We start from the raw sequence: 22,446 nt of genomic DNA, 5'->3' as shown, positions 1-22,446 counted from the left end.
ATTATAAGGGAGCAACTGCTGGAAATTTCCATTCCTTTGTTGGGTAGATGCTGTGTAAATAAATGCATTCCTAAGATTTTTCATAATCCTGGAAAGGTCCATAAAAGAAACTGTATAGTTTGTAAATCACTGGAGTTCATATATATTATTCCTCAGCCACTGGGAGCATGATATACAATGGAACAGAATATAATGCAAGAAACATATGCTAAAGGTCTTCTTAGAAGCACTCTGTGCATTCGTATGTGGCATGTACAGATATTTCTTCTGTTTTGCCCCATGGGATCTGAAATATTCAACCCGTATTACAGCTTGGGTCTTACCTTAAGTCTAAGTAATTCTTACCTGACAAGTGACTTCAGCGGCAGCATTTAACTATTCCCTGTTTAAATGTGCAGGTCCTTTGAAAGCATTTATAAATTATTACCCAAGATAAATGTGTAAGCAACCTCTTACTTTTCTGCTTTTCTTTCTTTCTAAATTTTATTTGGAAAACAGATGATTCGGGAAGATCCTATTCTGATAATGCTGTTGTGCCTGATGTACTTACAAGTCAAATGGCTCAAAAATGCATTTTCAGTGTCTTACTTTCTTCTCATATATAAACACTGACTACATATAGAAGAAATTATATTCCTGTATCCAGTGTCCTGGTAATGTAAACACAGGAGTTACCTACATAGTAAAGACTTAATTGATAGAAGTCCGAGCTTTTATTCTTTTTTTTGACATAAGCTAGTAGCTTCTTGCACTAACTCTACCTTCTTGTACTCAGCTAATCTTGATTTATAAGATCACTTCTTTAATGTGGTACAAATACTTCAGAAATTCAGAACAGAAACTCTCCTTTAGGCTACCAGAACAATATTTATTACCTTTCTTTTTCATTTTTGAACACACACTGACATTTTTCTTATGTTTAGACTTTCCCAACAGCTCTGCCTGCTTTCTTTAGGTTGTTTTTTTTAAATTTTGAAAATCATATCCTCTAGTAACATAATTTTACTTGAAAAATACTGAAATGATATAAAAAAATACTTTTCTTTTAAAGCATGTTTAATTTTTAGATCTCAAAGTTCTATACAAAAGAGCACTTAATAAATAGTTGTCTAAAACAAAAAAATTGTACTTTTTCAACATTGGTCTTCTAACTGTCCAAAATACAACAGTAGCATTTATTTCCTAGATACACTTTTTTCCAGTCAGATTAGAAATGTAAAAAAAACCCCTAAACCCCACAACCAAAGCAACCTAGAAGCCAAACCAAAATAACCCCTCAAACAGGACTATCTCTGTAAGGTAAGCCTGAACACTTTTGGCTAGCTGCTTAGCTCTCTAATTTCTTTCTGCTTGGACACTGCCACAGCATCTCCAGTTCCACAGTGCTCATCTGAGATCCTAATTTTTCCTGACCTCAGTACTCACATTTGGGGGCTACTATGTCAAAGCATTTCAGCCTCTGGGATGAAGTAGCCTGGTTCAGGCTTCTCTCAAAGAGAGATTATTAGGGCAATTGTAGCTCTCAAACTGGAATAGATTATAAAATCTTATTACTGTGTCTTAATATAAAATATTGTTGACTACGGGCATCAAACTTTAAACCAAATTAATAACAAACTATGATCCCAGAGACTGCAGACCAGCAACTTATCTACCACACAAACAGCCGCACAAATCCCTCACATTTATTTTTTCCAGGCTTTCAACTTTGATTAATAACATGGCAAAACCATGCAAGTCTCAACCATATTAACCACAGCTATATTTTTAGTCTTACTGACATGAACACTTTAATATAATAAAAGGAAAAGGAAAACAGAAGAGGTGTTTCATTAGGACATAAGGATTACTAAAACCGCTGTGTGGAGTATTTGTCAGGAGGTGGTAAGGGAAGAGTTATTACTTACATTTTAGCATGTCGCTAGGATGCAGAGCAAGAGGATCCCTCAGTGAGATATGTTTGCTTTGGAAAAAATACTAAGTAATCAGACTGTTCAACCTCTTCTTACTGACACATTTATAACACCAAATTGCAAATTTGGTTAAGAAGTTTGCAGCACTACACAGAAAACTATTTTTCCCATTTTCTTATGAAGACTGGCAATACGGCAGTGATAACAAGATCCAGAAGTTCACATATTAACCTGCCAGTCCTTTTTTATTGATAGACGGCTACACACAAAAATATATGAAGCATGCAACCTGGTTGGTTAAAAAACAGTGCAAACCACAAACCCTCAGCAAATTTGTTCTTGCAGCTGATTATAGAAGCTTATAACCTATTTTAAAAGTATTTATTTTTTTTAAAAAAACAAAACCCCAAACCCAAACAAACCCTCCCTGAATGGCTGATATAAGCAAGAAACCAGCATTATGTCAGCAAAATAACAGCTTCAGAACAAGTCCGAAGACTAATGCTTACCTAATACAGAATTCTTCAATATTAAACATGTTTGGCTTCATGATTGTGTGATACTGGGACCAGAGTTAAATTCAGTCCTGTCTCCTCATCGACTGTTCATTTGACAGGCATATTCCTTAGATGAGTTTCTGACACTAAATTCAGCTGAATTAATAGTATTATACACACCATCAACATAAACAATATTTGGCTTAGTATGTCATTTGACTTTTTTCTTTCTGCATCTACCTGCCTACATGTTTGCACCAGCAGTATGTTTATAATGATGCCTTTTGTAAGAGAGCCAAGCTTTGTAAATCGGAATAATGGGCAAAACCAGTCATACATTTTATATTTCTAAATCGTTTGCATGAAGACAACTGCATTTCAAAATCGAGGGAACAGAACAAAGAGATATGAGCATACAGCATCCTAATAGTGACCCTAAAATAACTGCTCGGGGTAGCACCCAAATATTGCAGTCACGGCTGTGCTGGAAACACCCAGGTACCACAGAGGGGATGCGATAGCCTAGCAAAGAGAAGGGCAGAGCAATAGCAAACACATTGGCACACTTTTACCCTGAGATGAAAGCATCATTTCTGCTTTGGCCTTTTTAGCATTTCTAATGCACAACATCTGCAGCATCAGAAATGCAGGGGAATGGGGAAGGCACACACACCAATCTATTATTTTCCTACCCACCAGAAAGTGAAGAAATGTACAGAAAACCCTTATACGACACTGGAGAAAGTGAGAGCCTGTGCACAGTCTTATATATGAACTTCACTGCTGAAGCGATTGGCCCCCCATCTGAATGCCACACAAGCACAAGTGAACCGTTCCCGCTCATCTGCACTCCCTGTTCTGACATCCGGACTTTGCTTTTTAGCGAGCCTGGGCTTGGCTGCAACTAAGATAAACATATTTAGCTGCAACTTTTTTTTTTCTTTCAAAAAGAGGCAAACTGGATTATAGCAAATAACCTTTAAGATAATTAACTGACAATGCCGCAACTAGCATAAAATCTTCCTTCAGGCGACCCCTAATTTAAGTATTACTGGCACAAAGTGGAGACAGATTGTGCATCACCACCGCAATATTTACATAGCAGAAACCCACAGAGCAGGAAACGTGAGACTCAATGATGCACTAAATTAGGAACAATCATATTCCAGTGTTAATTTGCTTTCTCCTCTATCCAAATTTCAGGTCCAGCAATTGGTACAAATACACATAACACATTCCCATTTTTAATGATTAAGAACCACAATCTGCAAGCAGTTCTGCTCAAAAGTAAATTCACTCACTGCTAGGGATGTTTGCGGGATCAAACCCCTAGAAGTGAAACAGGTTCACCAACAAAGAGATTTTTTAGAAAACCAAGACTTCCTAATCTGTTTATTTCCTTCCATAAACGATATCTGCACAAGCAGTCTGAGTTGTCTCCCAGGCTACCTGCCTTTTGATTGCAAATATTTTCCTACGACAGTAACACTGTGATTCTGCAGCATAATGGAGAAACGGTTTTAATTCACCGATGCTGTAGATACGTGCAGGTACTCAAAAGGCTGTGTAATCAAAGCATTAAAGTTAAAATGGGGGGGGAGAAAAAGATAGCTGGTCTATTTGTAAATATATTGGGAAGTGACACATTTATAATAAATATACACTCTATAGTCTATCCAGACCCAGATTTCATGAGCAATACTCTCAGTTACAGCACACTTCATAAGATAAATGCAAAGAGCCATCACCAATCTTTATAAATCTTAAATATTATGCAAATTTGGTTTCCACTATGGCATATTAACAAAATATTTACCTTGCCTAATCGCTGATGTTCTTCAAAAGCAGAAATCAGTTCTTGTGCCCACTTTATTTTTTCAGGGCTCGGAGAGAACTGTTCCTGGACAACAGCAATTTGGTTGGGGTGAATCACCTGCTTACCTACAAAGAAGATTAATAACACCAGAATCATGCATCGACAAACAGATGTTCAAGCAAAATGTTCCAACCACTTGAGGCTCTCATATGCCTTGCAGACTTTCTTGCTCTTTAGCTAATTATTTCACTTGGTGTCTTTTATTTTTTAAACTGGACAACAGGCAGATAGCCTTTTGCCAGATTTTTTTAAGAATGAAAATATTTTGATCTACGCTTGCATTCTAATATAGTTTGAAAGAACACACAATTCTTTCTCCTCCCTCCCCATTTCAATCCATATATCTCTCAGTAATTTCAGGTGCAAGTGTTTGTCTGGGTCAGTCAATAACACTTAAGTATAATGCACCTCTGAATTTATATATAAAACGCTATAAATAACAGCTCCAGCCACTCTTAAATAAGTTGTATTAAAAGGCGTCAGAAAATGAGATCTGATGAAGATGGCAAGAGACTGTAGGACAGGAAAGTTACCAGGCACCTAAGGATCATGCCCTAAATTCTCAGTATTGGCTTAGCATCACAAAATCCACAGTGTTTAAATTGCTGCTGGTGCAATAGTTAGCAGTTGCAGGTAGGCTGCAATATTTATTTAGTCACTGGTATATTAAATAACTAGCAGTGGTGCCCTGAGGTTTTATGAAGCACTGTTTTTTATCCTTTCTTGTATAAACACACGTTAAGAAAATAAAACTAGGTGTTGCCTTTTTTTTTTACTAGAGATTTTCAAACATGAATAGACAGCCACATAATCCGTTTTAATCTGTTATTGTATTTCGCTACCTTAAAACAAATACATATCTAATTTGTTTGACAGTTTAAAAAGTGTAACATTTGACATTATTAGTTCATTTTTATGGGAATTTCACAGATTGGTGTGATTTCTGCACTTTGGTTTCAAAGCGCTTTAATAAAGAAAGGCTACCGTAATTCCCAGTTTCCTGCGGAATAAACGACTCTCCTCCATGCCAGATAACATAACTAGTGAGAAGGATGAGCCTGATCCTGCAAACCTGCCACCAAGTGAGCAGCCTCCTGCACACAGAGGGTCCCACAGCCGTGCCGTCCTGCTGCACGCTGCAGCCTCTCGTGGGGGCAAGGGAAAGTCTGAAGTGTCAGGACCTAGGGAGGTCTCCTGCGTACAACCGGCTCTGCTCCCACAGTCTTACTGATGTTAAGCCAGCTGTACATTAGAAATCAGCCCATCACCTGGTCCAAGAAGGCTCACGCATGACCACAAAGATGCACCTATTTTACGGAAAATCACTGCTGCAAAAAATCCTGGGATTACTTCTATGAGACTGCTGCAGGGCTGAATGATAACCTGCAGTACAAACAAAATCTGGGGATGCAGCAGCACAATCTACTTAATGAGCAAAGAAATAGTAATGTTTTAGTGTTGCTACATTTCTTTGCTAAAAAGCTATAAATAGCTCAATTTTATTTTATTTATTTCCTATAAAACAAGCTTTAGTTTGTGATCTTATGGGCATCCAAATATTCAGTTTGAATTTCCAAAGTCAAAATGATTTCAAAAATAGCTTAAAAATAGGCAAAAGCTTAGAATTCTGTAAGTACTATATTTTTTGAAAGAAATGACATGCAGACAAATTTTCTTAACTAATGTGTTTTACATTAGGTCCAGTTAAAGGTTTTTTGGTCAATTTAATCAAATGTCACCATTAATAAGATTATGATGTTCCTTATTTGTAATACAACAAATTCTCCCTAGCTAAACTACTAATTCTAAAATTGAAGGGTGTACAAATAATTCCTGCAAAACCCTAAGGAGCTTAACTTTCTGGGAAAAATGTAGACTATATTTTAAATTATATTTAAAGTCAGTCCATAATTACAACAAACATAAAAATATTTATATATGATTTTTTTAAAGTGAAAAAAGATTGGCTTTTGATAAAAATATCTGTAGCATTAAGCTATACTTTTTATCATTGAAACAGTGCTGAACAATTTACAGAGAATATAATCTAACTTTTGATTTATAGCATTCAGTTGATTTTTGTCACAGATTATGTATCCAAATAACTGTATAATAGAGTAATGCCATGCAGGAAAGAAACAAGTATTTTAAACAAAATTGTTGTTATTGACAAGTTTCTGAGAGACTCCAAAATTGGAAGACATTAAAATTTATGACCATGAAATCCTTTTTACAGTACCACTTGATATATCGTGCTTTAAATCGATACCTGTCAAGTCTTTTAGGTAACTGTATGATGGTGTCATTTTAGTTTTCTACAAAAGACTGCAACAAGAGGGGAAAGCTATAGTGTTTCTTATTTATATCTGGCTTCTCAGCATGTAGCACAGGACTTTCTATAATGACTAAGTCAGCTGTTAAAGCTTATGGCAAGGTTTACTTAATTTTATACGTAAACATTCCCCAAACTGATGACCATTTATATAGGCAACAACAGACTTTAAGTCCATGGGTTCTGGTATTGTAAAACATCTTGCCGAGTGTGTATGCGTGTGGATATATATATTTACAATCCCCCCCCCCTACTAAAATCTGTCTGTCTGCCTATCTATCTATCTATCTCTCCTAATATATATAAAATATATATAAATCTACATATAAAAGATGTATTACTTTAGCTAAATTACATTTGAAAACATTTGGCTTTATGTAAATACACTCACTGAAGGAAAGTCAGGCTGCTTTTAAGATAACTGGAAGAAAACTTGGCTACAATAAGCAATGAGGCTCACGATAGTAACTAAATAGCTGGTAAATTCTTTGTTACACTATTTCGCTTGTTTAATCTTGACTGGATAGATTTGAATACATTAAGGCCAATTCTATCAGTCTAAATCTGAATATGGGAAAATCTAAGGACATAAAACTTTGCTCAATATTTTGGATTTGCGTTAGTTTTGAGGGTGGTGAATTTGGCCCTACATGTGCAAATAAATGTGTGTTCTCCAGCTAAGAGAGCAATTTGGAAGCCTCAGCTTGTTTTAGTCCTGTTGATTTAAATGATTTTGATTCTTTATGAAAAATTAGCAGGAAGGATTCTGAATTATCTTAAAATAACAAGAATCACATGTTTTGAACTCATTAGGGTGATATCTCAGTATTTTACTTTCACATTATCAGAGGACTGTCAGTGGCAAATACGATCTGCAGACTTCTGCTTTATACAAGGTCATGGATTAAGCTAAGACCCATTTGTAATTTTCTGTGATGAATATTAAATTGGAAATGTTAAAATGTTTTATTTATATAGTTTTGGAACAAAATGCTTTTGCTTTCAGTTTTGAAATGACATTTTATTTTAGACAAAACAAGCAAGAAATATTATGAAAACATTAGATAAACTGAAAGCAAAAAGAACAAAAGAACAAATTAAACATTTTGGATTGCCTTCAAATATTTTTTTTCTTTTTTTACCAAAAATATGAAAAAAGCTGTTTTGTTTTGACTTAAACACATTTTTAAAGAATTTTTTTTTGGCCACCAAATCAGAAAAGTCAGTGTTGCTTTATCTCCAATTATGGTTGGACTGGTGGTCAGGCAGTTTGCTGGATTTTGGAAATGAGTTGATGGTAGTTGCAGAAAGGCAGAAGGCAAAGAGCAGGAGCTGTGAGTTCACCTTAATGACGTCTGTACCTTTTACAGACCTTTACTCCTCATACAGAAAGGCAAGACACCTCTATGGCTGAGTTAGAAATTCACTTTATGCCCTAAATTGTCACACATGACCTTTTTATTTGTCTCCTATCTGGACCCCGTCCTGATGTCAGACAACTTCCACTGTAAAGTCAGTGGAGTCCAAACCACCATCAATGTTGTTTATGCTGAGCATTTCTAAATTTCCTAAATTGGCAGCCCAAGTTAAGTATTTAGATACACATTAAGTGTTCAAAAAGAGTGTTCTCAAAGGTGCTAGGCATCTGCAACTCCATCTTCAGTCAACAAGAGGTTCAGATGCTTAAGTTTTTTCAAAAATCAAGCCTTTCCTTAAGCTAGGAAATACTGGTGGAGATTAGGTAGCCATCAGCAGATGCCACCATTCAGGAGCTGTATTATTTTCCCAACTTCAACCACAGATGAATGAAGGATGGAAGTCCACATGGATGTGGATAATGTAGCTGTGAGGAGCTAACCATTTTGTCTCTGAAACAAGACCTGGTTTTGCAAATGTTGAAGCTCAATAGACAGTAAGGCAGAGTTTGTGCTGAAGAGCATTGATTGCTATTCTTTCGCTGGCACATCGAGATCACTTCGAAGAACACTTTTTTTTTTGCTTGGTGCTTTAAGATATCATATACTGCTAGCTCTAAAAATATAGTTTGCTAGATGGCATCATTAGGACCCATGCCTTTGGTAACAAAAACCTGAGAGATGTACTGTTACTGTATGTATACCCTGAATGATGGTCAGAGACAAAAAACGTAAAATGTTTTGTCCTGTATGCTAGAATTCTCTAACGCATGTGTCAAATGGCTGACGTCTATTGCAAAACCCCAATCTTTGTTGGCTGCAGTGTCTCACTAGGGTGTCCGAGTGATCTGGTACACCAATCACGGGGTAACAGGCTGCATTACAGGACTCTGGGGCAAGGAGCCTGCTGCTCTCGCTGTCTGCCAATACCCATAGGTGTCACCAGCACTTACTGGGAGGGGAGCCAGGGGATGAAAAACAAATCAAAGAAAACAATAAGAAAATAACTTTCCCCTAGCAATTAGCATATGAGGTTTGCTTCTCAACTTCTTCACCTAAAAGGTATTTTTTAACAACTGCCATTTAAAAAAAAAGGGAGAAAGAGATCCAAATATTTCAAAAAGCAATTGTAGAGTGCCCATCGCAGAGTACAGTATCACCTTTCCTGTGCTCTGTGATGGGAGGAATCACTGCACAGCCCCTACCCCAACTGCTCTTCACAAACAGTCACACACTTCGTGGGATGTGGCTTTACATAGCAGCCTGTGACATTTTGGGCAAGATTTCCAGTCACAATTTTTAAGGTGCTAATAAGCATAGAAGAGCTTGGTATTACTGAATTTTTCAATGAATGACGTGAAATAAAACCCAAGTTACTTGTCTAAGTGACAGTAAATGTAGCAATATATTTAAATTGAAGAATATATGCATTATTTTGAGGCATCAGCAGAAAGCCATACCAGTGAATCCCATTGAGGCACCTTCTCTTGATTGCCTGCGGAGCCCATCTTCATCTCGGAAATCGATGTAAACAAGGTCTATTGCTTGAAGGCCAAATGCCTTTGCTGTGACTATTATTTTTTGCCTGGCATATAGAATATCATGAGTTTCCTTACTGCTTGTTGCACCTGCGAAGATGATGAAAACAAAGAAAAACTGACAAGAGTGTTTTAAACTTTTCTATTTTAAATATTGCCTATGTTAAAAAAAAGAAAGTTTGAGATTTTATTTAGCCAATTTAGAAAACAAAGGAGCTGTGCAAGGCTATGTGGTCAAAATGATACACTTCTGAAAAAAAAAAAAGCTGCTCAGCAAAAAAAAAAATCTCTCTCTTTAAACACTAGATTATAAAATTCAAATTTTGATTTAGTTCAAATCAGACATTGTATGTAAGCCTGAAGTCAGTGGAAGCTTCAGCTGGTAAGGACTGCTGACTGGGGAACTAACATGAAGTAATTACTTTATTATATTATTTACTGTATGTACAGTAAGAAGCATTACAGCAAGAGAGAGTTTACACAAATTGATATACTGGGTACAACTAAATGGTTAAAAAATTCACGCTGAGAATAGAATTGCACTTTCCTTGGTTCTGATTCTTGTCACAACTGATGTCCCAAGCTGAATATTTAAGCTTTAGTATTTGAATGAAAAAATTATGGTAGATGACCTCTGAGAAGAAGCAAGAGTATTCACGAGACTTCATGTGCTCACAGGGCACCAGCTAAGCAACGTGCTCACATGAAGGTTGGTGTGAAAAAATAATAGTAATAGTAATATGTTCCCTTTCCTTAGAGTCACTATGTAGACACAGATTTCCAGTTTGTAAGGAATATTTTAGTAAATAAATGCTAATCTTTACATCAATGTACTAATTTTTAACTTAAATGTTGATATCTCTGCACTTTTATCTTTAAACTGAATCAGATTAATAAGAAGCTAAGCAGCCTCTCATAAAAGAAATTGTGAAATACTTTTTATTTTTGAGGAAGGCTAATAGTGTTTTCATATGAATACATGGCTGTATTGACATGGGACATATTTAAAGTAAATTTATGAAAGCAAAATGTAGCAGGAGAGTATTTGTGCATGATGTCAAAAGCTTGACTGGTAATTGTCTAAAACAGTGATGAAGCAGACATCAGAATTTTAGGACTTTAAACATAGTTTTAGAAAGCATGTGTATGTTTTTTATGAATATCGTATTTTTCAATAATTTTAGTGATTCAACAGGTTTTGTTTTGGTTTTTTTTTTCATTAATTTTTGCTACTGCATGGTGAGAAGCAGAAGAAAGTGTCAGTGCCCTATAAGACTCAGGGACCATGTTTAAATTTGCCAGCAATACATTCTGCATTGAAAAAAATTATGGAGAAAAGTGGCAATGTAAAATGCAGATCAAGTGTTGTCATTACTTTAATTTTTGCTGTCAGAAAAGCAAAGGCCATAAATCACATCAGGCTTCACCAGTGCAAATGCCACACATTAACATTTATAGTAAACACACAGGTAACAACCTATGCTGGCACGGAAATCCTCTCCTCCAAAGACGACTGCGTCCAAATGAAAGCCAGCCTGGGATCCTGTTCTCAGTGCTTCTTCACAGACAGCCTTCAAATGGGAACAGAGTATTAATTTCCACAGAGATGCAGGATGCAGAGAGGCTACAGAGGATATTAGAGCAACTCAGTGTTACCAGAATCCTTCAGCTAAGATTGCTCCTATTAAGCAAAGCCATTGTAGGTGCCTGACTATGCACACTGCTTTAAAATGACTCAGCAAAAGAGAAAACATTATCTTTCCCTGAGCACCTATATGCCTAGACTGTGTAAATACAGGATGCTGTAGCAGATTCCTTACCTTCTGGTTGACATAATGCCCTGGGTATTGCTGTGATCACTACTTCAGATATTTATGTAACAGTATGAAGCAAAATACTTTGTCAAATACTGCTTAAATGCAAACAAAAAGTATTAATTTGATTAGTTTGACAAGTAACATATCTCCATGAGAAACAGAAATAAAGATCAGAAGCTCTTTTATTAAATATATAATACGAACGGTTTAAAATGGTTGTAGTTTCCTTATAAGATGCAAAGATTCCTTACAGGATTGCCAATTTAAAGCCGCCTGTTACATATAACTAAAAATTATCTAAGGAAATTAGAAGCACAACAAGTGCTGCAGAAAAGTATTAAAATAAAAGCAAGAAAAATTTTGCTGCTGTAGCTATTCTATGAAGAGTGCACTTCCAAAATATTACTTTTCAATATTGATGTTTGGATAGTAGTACATATGTTTTAAGGCTAAGGTATATGGAGAGAGACAGATGTAATGACCAGCTCTCCTAATGGGTGTTCTTCTATGGCAGCTGGTGGGACAAGAAATTATTCTTTATCAGAGTGCTTTAAAAGGCAACTCTCCTGCCAAGATCAGGAGCTGCAATATTAAAAATTCTGCTGTAACATATTCCACTATAAAACTGTAGGTGAAGGAAAACCTCAGCTGGTTTAAAATATGATTTAATTCTGTGTATGCACACCAGACAGGAGTGTATCTATTTGGTTACTGCTTTATTGCGTTCCCAGATATGTTAGCGTGTGTTGTAAGATAAATGGCTGTATCAAACGAGCAAGCTGCCTGTGAGGCCTGTCAGTACTTCTGGAGGTACTTCTGATGTGTGTGTCCTCAGCTGGTCCGAAACTTTCCCCTTAGAGCTTGGGAGGAGAATGCTGAATTCCTGGTGTATGCATGAGATCTTCCGTTTCATTACCACACCGCCTTGCCTTTCTGAAAAACCTGGGCTTCACAGCGAAGACTGGGGAGTAATTTATATTAAAATGGACTTACTAAAAATAAGATTTGATCTATTACCATAAAAAAGGAGTGCACACTTCAGGTATTTCCTATTTTCAAAGTTAATTATACTTCTGATCTTAGCATTAAACTACTTCTGATCTTAGCATTAAACACCCCACCATACACAAACAAAAATGAGAACATGAAATTTGGTTGTAATGTTATTAGTAGAAACCATTATAAAGCTGCCAGTTCAGCAACAGTGAAATGATAATTAATTCTTTTTTCTAATTAAATGTTATACAACCATTGAGTTTGATAGCAACTAAATAGCCAAGTGTATTGCAACAGTGAGTATTCCAAACCTTTGGAGAAGCCCGTTTCCACTCCAAGTGTGTTACAAAATGATGACAGTAATACAGAGAGGTTTTATTATTTGGCACGGACTATCTGGAAGTGTTCTGTCACTGAAGTATTTTGAATTTAGGAAGGCCTTTACAATAGAAACATTGGAGTTCGACGTACAAATGTTGTGGGGGACTGAACAATTTGCTTAGTATTTTTTAACCTCTCTTCCTTGATGAAATCGGGAGGAGACTGGGGAGTATTCTGCTTATCCTGGTTTGCTGAGGTGGCATAATATGAACACTTTGAGACTTGCTTACCTTAAAATTGAGCAAGCCCACTGCAGTTTCCACAAAGGGGATAAAATTCATTGGTTCTACAAGTGTTCGGCCTTTTAGGTGATGTAAGAATTTGTCTGAAAACTAAAGCTAGACAGTATGAGCTATCAGAGAGAGAAAAAAAAGAACATTCTACATGTACATATAACAGGTTAAATTTTCACCTGGCTGTAACATCACCCCTCCCCACCCCAAAAACCTTATAATTAAAAAAAAATTAAACCAGCTTTTAATGAGGCCTGTGACTTGAAACTGCAGCATTTCCACACATTTCTAAGTTTGGAGGCTGGTTTGCAAAAAAAAAAAAAAAATAATCCAGGCTTAGCACCTCTCACCCTGGCTTAGTGAAATGCAAATCCGCGGGCCCTGGAAAACAATGAAGTGCTGCTGTACCTGAGGTCCGGTTTTGTTTCAGGTCCAGCACTGCCATCACTGGAAGCGCTCCCCAGCCTTCTAAGTGGCATCCGTATTATTCATTACGGCACCGTTACCCTTTTGTTCAATAGGCTTTTCTTCATAATTTTTTAGCTTACCTAGGAAGGCCTTAAAAAGGAAGTTTAATTCTTTGAAGACCAAAGCTTGCCAATTTTTTCCATGAGACCAGTTCACAGCTAGCTCTGAGCTGCCAGTGGGGTAGCCCAAATTCCAAAATCTATCATCTGGAAACATACAAAAGCTCTCGCACAGATTTTTCCCCTTTCAAAAGGGGAAAAAAAAAAAAAAAAGAGGGGAAAAAACCCTCAGCCCTATATTGTAATTCTATTATGTCTGTCCAGATTGAGTAATTTGCGTGGAGATAAACATATTGCAGGTACAGCGAAATTATGTTAGTAAATAAAGACAAAAATAACATATGCATATATTTTAAATTTAAGGAATATTCGACTATTAATGGATATCAAAGGAAAGGGAATTTTAATCATCTCTCCATTCAGTCTCAGTTGGGTAAATCATATCTAAGAGATTTGCATAAATATAAACCATCAAAGACTTTTCATCTTCAAAGGGGGTTTCAAGACCCTATAAGCTTTGTACTGTAATCATCGCAGGTCACAACCCTGCAGGAATAAGGCTGCTATGGCAACATAAAAAACTAATGCTTAAGGCTTAGCATAATATTCTGACTAATAGAAAGGAAACTCATTTTAAAAGCTGGCAGCCTATTTACCAGAAGCTGGATTAGAGGTGTTATTTCCCCTTTTAGCTTCCCCCCACCGCCCCTCCCCAAAAGAAAGAAAATCTAATCACCCAGATCTTGAAAAAAAAGCTTTCCAGCAATTTGCAGTAACTTTACAATTAGGCCAAAATAAATCACAGCTTTCTTCGATGAAGAATTCTGCCCTTCCTATCCCTGCTTTGCATCATCACTGTGGCCCTCTCGGTAACTTTTCTCTGGAGAAGAGAATTCCACCCAAAAATGTGCAAGGAGAAAAAAAGAAAGATCCATGCAATTCACACGTGGGAGTGTACAGTATAGCAGGTACTATAGTGACAGAAAAGAGTAAACTTCATCCAGGCACATGCAGAAAATGAGGTAATATAATAGCATCAGCGTATATTCTTAACGCTCATATCTTTTTTTTTTTAAGCAAAAAAAAGTAAAATGTGCTACTGCGTTTATATTTTAGGTGCATGTTACAGCAATAGAGCTCTTCTTTTATTTGAAAATATTTTAAAAGTCACACTCCTGGGATTTTTTTCTACCTTTCGTTTTGAAGGTAAATGAAAAAAAAAGCATGCTTAATTAAATATTGTCTCCCTTCCTCTCTCTTTTAAAAAATTTGCAATAAGCACCAATACAAAAGGTAACGAGTGGAGAAGTTTCAATTAATTTTTTTTTTTTTTCAAAAGGAGACGATTAAATGTTTCCGGCCCGGTAAAGTGTTCATTTCAGGGAGAAAGGGGGAAAAAAAAAAAAGAAGGCGGAGGGAAAAAAAACCCACAAAGCTTGGGGAGGGGATGAAGTAGCAAGGCCTCAGCAATTCTTTCAATTCCAGTGCACACCCAATAGTGTGTCGGGAAGAATGCACACTGGTCAGGATTTGTGGGAGAATTGTCCCGCCACAAAGGAGGGAGAGTTACGCTTGTTATAGTCCAATAAGCCATGCCAGTCAAACAAGTACCCACACTAGGGACAAAAGGAAAGCAAGAGATTCTCACACAAAAGAAAACAAGTAAGCCCATCTTTTAGTTGTGCATCAGCCTCCAGGTTTTCTGCTGCACATAAATAAAAATGAAGGGGGGGTGGGGTGGGTATGTGTAGGGGGAAATAAACAGCTTCTGGGAGGCTGAAAAATCATGCTGGAGTGAATTTTGGGAGGATTGGGAAAAGAAGGTAGCGGTGTTAAGCAGAGCGTGCTCTTTGTGTGCAAAGGTTGGGCAAAGTGAGAGGGAAGCACAAGGCGGACAATGAGGCAGAAGTTGTTGGGGGTGGCTTGTTTTCCATGATGGAAATGAAAGTTAGCGAGAAGGAAGGTGGAAGGGGATGAGGGGGCAAAAAAGCCCCCGCATCCCACCTCCCTGCAAAACCTATTTGGTGGCAGCAAGGGCCCTGCCATTTTGGAAGCATGAATATTCATTACTGACAAGTTATGTCTAACACTTACACGGCTGTAAACCCTGAGAGGTATACTCTGGTTAATTTAATTAAACGTTGGTGGAAGGGGACGGTGTACCTTCCATTGCGAGCAGCGGAGGCCGAAGGGGCAGTGCCACGGAGTGGACGGGGCTCGTCACGTACCCAGTGTGTTTGCTCGGTTGTACGCACACGCCCAATCTCAATGGTTTGATCAAGGTTAGATGCTGGGATTAAAATAAATCCTAATACGTCTGCCTGCCTTTCATCACAGCTTGCACGTGTGCTAGTTGCTTGGCTAGCGGTTTGCAAAAATACAGAAGTGAATTAAGCATTATTCTTTTACTGGCATGTTACAGCAATAATGATATCTCTAAACAAAAGTCCCCCTTTCTTGACAATTAAAACAATTATAGCATAATTAGGCCTATTTCAAAGTTTTCTTAAGTAATTTGACATGCCAACCATTTACATTTCAGGTTTTTATTGGCTGAAAAGTCAGTCGTGAAACACAAACACACCTGTCAGCAATTAAAAAGGAAGAAATAGAGAACTGTTCAGGAAATAATATCTGTGCTAATTAAAAACACTACTTAAAAGCTTCCTGTTTGTTCCTCCAGTTGCCCCAAGGAGTGACCTTCCCCCCAACCCATTTTTTCATATGTCGCTAACATAGTTTTCCCATCTCCTGCTTACAATGTGTGTAAAAAATGCTCATGGACAGAGACAGTAATTTTGCTTGTTAGGATAGTTAGAGAAGAGTCAGATACTTATGCTTCTGTTTCTGATAATAAACATCAATATTGGTTCTTCGCTGACTGTGTGAGAAATAAACCTGATTTTCTTTATAAATGCAAGGTGTTCCGTGCACGCTTTTTATACAGCACATCTTACACACCTTTAAGTGGATGCATTTCCCAATGACCTTAGCCAAGCAACAACATTACATGGTATTTGCAGCTGCCTTCCTAACTCAAGAGTCATTCATGTCTATGCCTGTGTGAACTTGGCCCAACAGCTTCAGTCAAAAGCTACTGTGTTGTTGGTACTCACCCATCTTATTTCTTCAACACATTCAACCTTTGGCAACATCATGCTTGAAGGAAGGGTCTTGGACTGCAAAAGCACCTCCAGATCTTCTTCTGCAAGACCGCTGGACACAGAGTTTATCCTAACACACTTCTCAGCATGGCCAAAGTCAAACTCTTCAAGGGTTTTCACAACAGTCAGTCTTGCTTCTCTCTACAACATAAATGAGTTTAGAGGCACAAGAAAAGAAAAAGAAAGCATGTTTTCTATTGACAGAAAAGTGCACTGAGGGAAATATTGTTGAAACAATGTGAGGAAAAAGCTAGACAGCCAGTGTACTGATGTCCCCAAAATGTCTGCCACTCTTGTACTTTTACTGAAGCAGTCATCACCAGCACCTCGCAATCTTACCTTCCTCATTTCTTTATAACCGGTAAATGAAATGCTCGGGTTTTATGTCTAAGTATTTCTACACCACCACTTGTAGAAAACAAGACTTTTGTGTCCACTAGTGCTTAACACATGTAACAAACAAAAATCTTCACACTAACCACAACGTGTTGCACTAACCGTCTGTACTCACAAAATGGCATGTTATTAAATTTGCATTAAACAATTAATTTTTGTAATTAATCTCTATATTGCTTGAATGTCAGTAAGCACAGATGTACGTATACTTTGGCTTTGCTGTATACATCTTCCTTTTCCCCATGTATTCAAGGTGTATTAAAGCCTGTGGTAGAGCTTACAACTTGCATGTGAAAACAACGTCAAAGTAACTTGGGAGATTTTTCCTGAACCACATAAAAATGATATTTTCCTACCGGCACAAAATAAAATCTCCAAAGACACACACTTCCTGTGGCTGTTTGTTATTTTTGTGGATGTAAATTTACAAATCTGTTTAATAGTCAATTTGCATGGAGAATACTTGCATGCTTTTCTGAAATGAAATGCATTTCTTGGCCTGGAGAAGGTGGCGGGGGGGAAGGAGGGTGCTGGGCTCCCTGCTTCCTGTCAACTGCAGTTTCAACCCCAAATTCCTTCCACTCACCAACAGCCCCTAACAAATTTGCATTGTCAAAATGCACACTTATCAAAAGTCATTTCATTTGTGAAGAGTTTTTATGTGGCTAATAAAACTTTAAAGCTTCTGACTCTCGCGGGTTCAGGAACGACTTTAACAATATGCAGTTGCTGAATAGAGATGATTTTCAAGAAAACAGGCAAACTCAAGGGTAAAAAATAAAACTAAAAAAAATCATCAAAGTTAATATCCAGGCTAATACCAATCATCAAGACAGCACATGACAGTAGATTTAAACCAGACGGATGCAAATCTCTGTCGGCGAGAGGGGCAGAGGCAGTTTCCCAATGTGGTCTGAGTTAAACGGTGTGAGGGAACAGTAGCTTACAGTTGTCAGGTCCGATCAGAACAGGGTCTCCCAGGCCAGTTTAAGACAGCTCTGCAGTGTACTGATTTACAGGGCTGGGACCCCCGATAATTAGGGTAAGTTTAGAGAAAAGCAAGTGATGGCTCTAACTGGTTAAAAGGAAGGAATAATGAAGCAGAAAGTTAATGAAATCTGAAGCAAACAGCCTTCAGCTTGGGGCTACTAGCCGTGCTTCTCCAAAGGTTGGGAGCATGTGCCCGTTAATCGGACAGACGGGAACAAGGCGCACATGTACGCATCCCTGTGCTGCGATCAAGGGGCACGTTCAGAGGTAATCTCTGGAAAATACAACCCGAAACGTTCCAACTGCTGTGAATGGACTCTGACTGGGGCCATTAGGAAAGCCACACAAAGATGCATGCAGTTTACTACAAACACATCCAGCTGGAAGACAGCTCCAGCACACAGCCGTCTGAAATGGCTCTTCTGAACCATATGATGCCAATACCGGCTAACACAAATCCCTTACGTTTTCCTTCTCTGACCAGGGGTAATGGTTTTCCAGGGCTGGGCTGAAAGTTTCTGGATATGATGCAGGAGGGTACCTTAAAAACACGCTCCAAACCAATTTATGCTTTTAATTAAAGTCAGATTATCACCGTTTCAGCACACACTGATCCAATTTGCAAAAGAAAGATCTCCCCAAATTATCCACTAAGGCAGCATCCAATTCCAACTGAAGGCACATCTCTAGCAAACTTACAGCCTAATTCGTTACGATTTTTTTCAGATTAGAATAATGAGCAGTAGACCATCTCATTAGCTATTTTTTTCCTCAGGCTGCAAACTCCCTTCCCCAAAAAGACAGATCATGTCTTTCTAGGTATATTTCCATACAAAACACTTATTAACAGGCTGTTGCTGTTATCAATTTACATAAACTAAATGTGCAGCCCTCTGGTACGTATCCCAAAAATAACCAACAACTTCACTGAATTTATACCAACCAACAAACATGGGGAGGGGGTTGTTGTTTTTCCCCATATTTTAATAGGAAATATGTTGCTATGTTAGTTAACACACCCATGCCATCTGTTGGGTTGAGAATTGATGCGTTTTCTTCAAACTGCTACGTTTTAGATCTGTCTGCCTAGATACCCCAGGAATGGAAACATTTCCCTTCCATGATAAAATGCTTCTAGTCACTATAGTTTCCACATCAGGATTCAATTTATGTTTTCAGTTTTGGGACAAACTCGGAGGACCTGGCTGCCAAAGTCAGAGCTCATGAGGGGGCTGACTCGGTGCCTACTCTTCCTGCAATGGAGAAAATCCCATTGATGTTAGTGGGGTGTATCAGGTCCCCACACAGGCTTCCAGTAAAACATTTCATGGCTAAATAAAAAAATCTACTAAAACCCTCTGACTGTATGTACTACAAACATGGGGGAAAGGAAGAGCCCTTTCTGCCTTATTACGCAGGGAAACATAGATGTTATTCTTGTTGTAGGATCCATGCAAAACCTAAAACTTTAAGCTAGCTAAACTACTTGAACATTGCAACAGTATAGAAAAAAGTAGTCCTCGATACAATAATGTCTTTAATACTAGTAGATAGAATAATAAACACGTTCTCCAAATACTATGTAAGGTCCCTGCCAAGAGTGGTCAAACTAGATTTTTTAAGAAACAGTGAAAGAAATGGTTTACCCTGTTCTTCACATGAGAACTACAACATCAGATATTCATGAATGAATATTTGATAAAGAAATAAATCTGATCATTAAGTAAATGATTCCATCCCCAGGTAGCTTGGGATGGCGGTATCCCCACTGGGTCCCACGTGGGTTGGGTTCTTTATCAAACTGAACCAGAGAGAAAGACAACAGACTGCTTCAAGTTAAACAGTGACATTATTAAAATACGCTACACTTGCAACTCATGCTGGAAGACCCACTGGGGAAGAAAACGTTGGTCAGGGTGCTATTTTAGCATCCCTTCTGTTTGACTCTGAGGAGGACATGGGAGGATGCTCACTACCACGTGGAGCTACGCCAACCGGAGAAGATACAGGTTTCAGTGACGCAGCATTGCTGACAAATCCACAGCCACCCAGACAAACAGACACTGAAATTAAAGACGGGAATATGCGTGTTGCTGGCTCAATTGGCACCCATTAAACCTAATAACTAACCATCCTCATGAGTTCCCAGCTTTGAATTATCAAATCTGCAAAGAAAACAACATCCGTCCACTTTTACACTCCAGTGGAAGAGGTGGTCCCTCGCGGCAGGGCTGCGCAGTCTTGCCATCTGGAGAATAAATCGAGTGTGAAGTACAGTATAGTTTGGGACCAAGCTCCGTGGCGGCAGCCCAGCAGTTAGTTCATTAGTCCCAAACTTGCGGGGATTAGTGCGGTATCAGCTCTACTGTCGGATGGGATCAGGCAGGCAGAACGCAATACTCGGGGATGGGGGTGGTGGTGAAGAAGGAGCCCCTCGGGTTTATTTATAAAACTACACAGTGTAAGCGCACATAAAGAAGTGCCTTTGGTTATAGTATTGTCATCGCCTCCTACCAGTGAATCAGCACCTTTCCTTCTTTCCTTTTTTCCCCCTTTTTTTTCTTTAAGTTATATGTCAAGACATAGAAATTTCCGCTTCGAAACAGAAGGAATGCCACAGAGCTGGAAGCTCAGCCACCCACTCACCCTGGACACAGTGTTAATACAGCAGTAACGAAGCAAAGATGGTCAGATTAACAGAATTTTGGGGACTGCAACAGCAGACGGAAAAATGACATTTTCTTCTTTCTGTTCAAACTGGTACGAAACCCCACAAACCAGTTTTCCAGCACTGTGATTTCTGGACCTCTCTGATTTTGGGGGAAAAAAATCTGTTTTGCTTTATCTTTCTTGCCTAGTTTTACTCCCTTTTTTTTTCCTCAAGACCTTCAGGTCTTAATGTAAAGAAAGTGGGTATATTTAAAGATACATTTATGTATAGATCTCATCCTGTTAACATCTTTTGGTAATAATTCTTCATATGGAAATGTAAATATATGATGCACTAAAATGGCAGGCCAGAATCTATCATCCTCATTGCCATAATAAGTTTGCATGTTTCAAATGGCAGAGGAAAAATTAATTACTATAATCACAATTCAAGTTATTTTTTGTGACAGGTCTGACATGGTAAAAACATACAATTATGTGTTAATGTTACTTCCCTGGAGTGGTTTGTTTACAGGACTTGACATTGCTGAATCTTTTGTCACTTATATTAATGCATACCCGACAAAGGTGTCTCCCAAATAAGATTTTGCAGAAGCGCACAAATATTATAAACCCACAGCATTTTTTTGGCAAAATTCAGTCTCTGCAGAGGCAAAACCTGACATTTTTTACATGCTTAATTCTCCACCAGTGAAGTGATACCATAGAGAATGAGACACTTCTTTTAGTTTCAAATTAACAGATGAGATTGCAAAGACAAATTAAATTTCTTTTCAAGGAAACAAAGAGAACTGTAACCGTGGAGCATTTTCTGAGAACAGGAGGTTCTTGGTTCAAGAGACCTGCTTTCTACCTTACACGCACCAGGTACCTGCGAGAACAAATCTTTGAAATGGCAAATACTTATTTCTAGTTAGTCTTGTTAGACTGAAACGCTGCTGTAAAATGTGCATACACCGCAAAACCTTCAGGAAGCTGTTATTAAATCACTTCGAGTTACCTTCCAGCAGATAATCAGTTGAGCAGTTTTTAAAGACTTAGGAAGTTTTAAAACACATTTTCTTTTGGTTCCACAGGGAACACGCCAAACCCATCAATCATGTAATCCTAAAGGAAAGAAGAGGCAGGAGTGGGGAGGAGAATGGAGAATAGAATTTCCATCTTGTATGTCTGTGTTTCTCCTCTGCAGTTCAGGCATACGCATGTTTTAGAGCACTGTAAGAATCTATTTTTTCCGCTACTCTTTCCTGAAATCTTCGAATTCTTTCTTTAATAAGTATTTGTCTATTCAAGACTTTTCTTGTTTTACACCAACCTTTTCACTTTTCTGAAAGAGATTCTTCATGACATAATGAGTCATCTAACTCTGTTCATCTCTAGCATCTGCTGCTTTTCTCTCTGCTCTGCTAATTGTCTTTACATGCGGTACATGGTCTAGCAATGCTAAAACGAAGCAAACTTCAGTGGTCAGCATTATGAACTAAGCTGCAATTCAATTATGCTCTGTTGAGGAATCTTAATGTCTTTCCCCATTTTCCTTTAAGTTTCATTTAAGGTCTAGGAACACATCAGTGTGCCTATCAACAATATTTATCCCGTATTATTAAAGGACAAGATCTCTTAAAGCTGTTTATGAATAGCTGTGAGCTGCTTGCTGCCATGTAAGCTTAGCAGCCCCTCCTTCCCTCTGCCAGCGTGGAT

The 22,446-nt window shown here is 38.0% G+C and overlaps 1 protein-coding gene across 5 annotated transcripts in view; it reads right to left on the bottom strand.

Annotated features, from left to right (window-relative positions):
• The window catches only part of CLYBL (citramalyl-CoA lyase), a 194,883-nt gene that overhangs the window by 12,397 nt on the left and 160,040 nt on the right, over positions 1-22,446 (bottom strand). For 3 of the 5 annotated variants that reach the window (XM_080376283.1, XM_080376284.1, XM_080376281.1), the window contains exons 3-7: positions 16,642-16,830; positions 12,996-13,097; positions 11,049-11,142; positions 9,494-9,661; positions 4,227-4,351 (exon numbers count right to left, since the gene is read on the bottom strand). In XM_080376283.1, coding sequence (XP_080232409.1) covers positions 4,227-4,351; positions 9,494-9,661; positions 11,049-11,142; positions 12,996-13,097; positions 16,642-16,830 — 678 coding nt within the window. The remainder of the gene's footprint in view (positions 1-4,226; positions 4,352-9,493; positions 9,662-11,048; positions 11,143-12,995; positions 13,098-16,641; positions 16,831-22,446) is intronic. The other 2 variants (XM_080376285.1, XM_080376282.1) reach the window with 1 other exon arrangement.

Source organism: Falco punctatus (genome assembly GCF_963210335.1).
Source record: "Falco punctatus genome assembly, chromosome: 2".
NCBI lineage: Eukaryota > Metazoa > Chordata > Aves > Falconiformes > Falconidae > Falco > Falco punctatus.
Note: the sequence above shows the minus strand (reverse complement) of the source record. Positions and strands in the feature narration are given on the sequence as shown.